The following is a 3,820-nucleotide window of genomic DNA, read 5'->3' as shown; positions in this document are numbered from 1 at the left end:
ATTCAATCTGCAAAAACGAATATCTCTACCACTTCTTTTCCAGCTAAAATATTTCAAACACAAATTTATAATTTAAAAGTCAATATCATTTCTCACCAAAAGTTTTCCATGATACTAGCACGGTTCATTCTGAAACTTCGAACTTCAGATTTTACGTCCAATTACAGAAGAGGGAGGAAATTGAAGAATAAAATCGAAGTTTAAACTTAAATGGTATCCACCCATGATAAATAGCGGATTTATTCAAAATAAATATGATGTTCTCCAGAACCATTGCTTGGCACCATTACATTCTGGTTCTGGAATACGTGTGAAGGGTGAGGGGTATAAGAGGGAAAAAAGGGAATTGTGGAGGGCGTGGATGGTGTGATGTAACTCTAACTCTGACTTTCTCCTCTCCTTTTCTGCTGCTATCGTTTTCAATTCCATTATTCTGACTCTTTTCTTATTCTATCAGTACTTTTTGTAATTGGTTACTCCTCCTCGTGAGTCTACAAACTGGGAGTTGATTTCACTGTCTATACTCTATAAGACAGTAACCTATTTTTCACCTAGTGTGGAATCACACCGAACTCAGAATCATTATAAGTTAAACTGCAATTGATACTTATGAATCTTGTTCAGGAGAGAACATTGCAGGTCAATAACCTAAGCAATGAGAGTTTTTCAAACGATTGCGTCAAGCAGAGATATATCCAAAACTTAAAATTGCAGATCCACATTCCTCAAGCTCAGATGAAAGGATCCAAATTCCTCTCATATTTATCATTTTAGAAAAAATAGTGTCCAAAATAAAAATCTAACATGGTTCCTTTCCAGGCATAAAAATGAGTCATTCTTCAGCATACATATATACACACACCCCACCTTAGTCAGGCACACTTGTACATTTTTAACAAAACATCCCTGACACTGGAGTAGCAAATGCTAAAAACAACATGATGGAATATCAAATTGCATCAGAGAAGACAGAGCAGATGAAACAAAAACCGTTTCCTATCTTTAAAAATATGCAAACTACAATGGCAAAAGCATGACAGGACAGGGAATGAACTCAGCAAGCAAATTTGCATCTATATGCTTCGTATGAATTGCTTCCATGCTAATAACTACCAAATCCAAATTAAGGTCATCAGCAACATCACCAATAATTGCTGTTGGCTTGTTGCCATCACCAAGCCGCTCTAGCAAGTTATAGTCCTTCAACCCACCTGTAATTTTTTATCATGAAACACAAAACAAGTAGATTGAACAATAATTGATAACAAATTAACAATCCTTAATTTTAACCCAACTTTTATGACATGAATGTGTGATTGAAAATGATAAAAACATGAGCCCAAGATCCCTAATCTTTTAATGAATTCAAACTACATGAAACTCTTATACTAGCTATCCTGTATATCCAATATAATCTTAGACATTTAACTATTCATAGAAGGCACAGAAACAGAATTTAACTAATGCCATATTTAGATAGATTTCTCCATAAACACTTACAGGAGAAAAAAAAAAAAGAAGACAATGAAATAAGCTTCACCCATGAGGTAAAATTAGCTTATGTACAAATTGGAATCAGCTTTTGGAGTAGCTAAATGAAATAAATTTCTCCCACAAACTAAAATTTGATTATGCATAAGTTAAAATTAGCTTATGAAAGAAGTTTCATTTTTCTTCTCCTATAAAAGTATTTATGAAAAATTTTATCCAAACAAGGCTTTAAATAATAAACAACATCAAAAGTCCTTTCTCACTAAAGCATGGTCGGCAATGCCAACATGGATCAAAGTATAGCCCACATACTTTGTCAAGAACCAATTTTTTTGGGAAAGAACATTCAGAACAATTCATATAAAACAACCATCGCACAAAAACACAAATCACCAATACATGAAAACTTGTCATACAAAAACATTCAAAGAAAATGCTCATGCAGTGAAGGGATGCTCACAGAATAAGAAAACATATTATGTTATTGTGCTTTGAAGGGTCTCAACAGATAAAATGCAATAAATGAAACAAAAAAATAAAAAGCTATTACAAACCTTCAGATAGATGCCAACGGATGCTGGATAGTTGGGTCTCATGCTCAGGCAGTGACTCTTTCTGCTGTGCATCAATAACTGTAAAGTATGCAAAGCACATAAACCCCATTGCTCTTTACATTCAGCTTAATTCCAAATAAACAGTGTCTGAAGGTACCAATAGAATCAATTATTTCCCCAGGTTAATTCAAACACACAAATCTACAAATCTTGCATACAAAATAATGTAAAGCTTTTTCCCTTTGCAATTTAACATAAGAACCCTTATGTTTAGGAGCTGAATTTTGGAGGAAAAGGGAATGATGGGTAAAGTTTCCATTTCTAACAAATATTATCTAATTGAGGACTCACATATTCGAACCAGATAAAAGGGAATGAATGCAAAAAATTTCATCTCTAACAATTATTGGAGAGCACAAAAAACCTTCACGAGAAACAATCATATTCGAGCCGGATAGGACCATTATGAGGAGTAAAGCTCTCTTTGCAAGTATCTAACCTAACACACACACAGTAAGTTACAATAACATACCTACAACAGTAATGTCAGCTCCATACTTTTTAGCTAAAGCAGAGGTGGTTGCTATAGCCTAATAAAAAAAATAAAAAAAAACACAACAACAACAACCCCAAGTTAGTGCTTGATGAACAAATGCAAAAATTGAAGTGCATCATCATGATCACACTACAGAGACTCACTTGTCTTGTACCCTCAGAGAGATAGGGATTCCTATCCGTAATAGGCAGAAGCAGATGCTTGAATTGCGTAAATGCATCACTCGCCACAGTCACTTCAGGTTCCTGCGGCTTAGCCTTAGCTGAATTCAAAGCAAATGCTAAAAATTAGCGGTTTTGAGAAAAGAATAACAGTAAATAAATAAATATTTTTCATTTTGATTTTTGTTTTTTTTTACCTTTGTGACAGATCCTGCGGAACCTGGAGAATAGCGAGTGTTTGGGGCGGAGAGACGAAGAGAGGTTGAAACAGTGTGAGGAAATCGACGACGACGACGACGACGACAGCGATGGGTTTGGTTTGGGAGGGTTTGTCGGGAAGTTGGGAGAGGGCTCAACGGGAACTGCGAGCAAGTAGTGAGCGAACGCCATCAAATGGAAGCGGTGCTAAGTGCGCGGATCAGTGAAGATTGGGGTTGCTTCCAGAAAAAAGGAGACGACGACAACAACATAAAAAGATTTATTTTTTCTTTTTCTGTTTACAGCTTGGGAAGATCTATTTATTAATTTTGTGATAACTATTTTCTTTAAAAATAAGATAAATAATTACTTTTGTTAGTGGATGTGTAATTTATTAATAAATGCATCATTCATCATAAATGAAAATATAAAATTTAATCCAAAGAATATAAAAAATGATAAAATAATATATGTAATACACAAGGATAAATTTATCACTACAACGATTATCAGCGTGATTATACTGATTATAATTGAATAAAAATATCAATAAGATATCATTTTTTAACGTAGATATCAATAACATTTAAGTGAGATGAAAATGTTAATATTTTTTTAATAGAAAAAAATGTCAATACGTTCCATTAGACCAAAATATCAACAAGTTATCATTATTGGACAAAAATGTCATTAATTTATTGTTGAACCTAAATATCAGTATATTTCTATTGAACTAATTTGTTTAACCCGAAATTTTATTTTGTTTAAGGGTAAAATATAATTTTAGGATAAATTATCGTCATTTTTTATCGTTACAAACATAGCATTATAATAATCACTTAAAAAATATATTGACAAAT

General features: G+C 33.2%; 1 protein-coding gene across 2 annotated transcripts; it reads right to left on the bottom strand.

Annotated features, from left to right (window-relative positions):
* Nucleotides 1-812: 812 nt before the first annotated feature.
* LOC100785706 (uncharacterized) lies at nucleotides 813-3,264 on the bottom strand. Of its 2 annotated transcripts, none has more exons than XM_014769229.3 (5): nucleotides 2,960-3,264; nucleotides 2,745-2,881; nucleotides 2,578-2,635; nucleotides 2,046-2,123; nucleotides 813-1,211 (listed from the first exon to the last, which is right to left on the bottom strand). In XM_014769229.3, exons 1-5 carry the CDS (start codon nucleotides 3,150-3,152, stop codon nucleotides 1,018-1,020), a joined length of 660 nt encoding a protein of 219 aa, XP_014624715.1. In that variant the 5' UTR covers nucleotides 3,153-3,264; the 3' UTR covers nucleotides 813-1,017. The 2 variants fall into 2 exon arrangements, with proteins under 2 accessions (XP_014624715.1, XP_003547914.1); XM_003547866.4 differs by having other exon boundaries at nucleotides 2,745-2,863; nucleotides 2,960-3,262.
* Between the last annotated feature and the right edge of the window lie 556 nt (nucleotides 3,265-3,820).

The sequence above is a fragment of the Glycine max genome, chromosome 16 (genome assembly GCF_000004515.6).
Source record: "Glycine max cultivar Williams 82 chromosome 16, Glycine_max_v4.0, whole genome shotgun sequence".
NCBI lineage: Eukaryota > Viridiplantae > Streptophyta > Magnoliopsida > Fabales > Fabaceae > Glycine > Glycine max.
Note: the sequence above shows the minus strand (reverse complement) of the source record. Positions and strands in the feature narration are given on the sequence as shown.

What these genes read in the sequence shown, in the direction of transcription:
- LOC100785706 (XM_014769229.3), bottom strand. Translation starts at nt 3,152, where the DNA reads ATGGCGTTCGCTCACTACTTGCTCGCAGTTCCCGTTGAGCCCTCTCCC. An exon ending in CCGCAGGATCTGTCACAAAG is followed by an intron (nt 2,882 to 2,959) that starts GTAAAAAAAAAC and finishes GCTAATTTTTAG; the next exon opens with CATTTGCTTTGAATTCAGCT. An exon ending in CCGTTGGCATCTATCTGAAG is followed by an intron (nt 1,212 to 2,045) that starts GTTTGTAATAGC and finishes AAAAAATTACAG; the next exon opens with GTGGGTTGAAGGACTATAAC.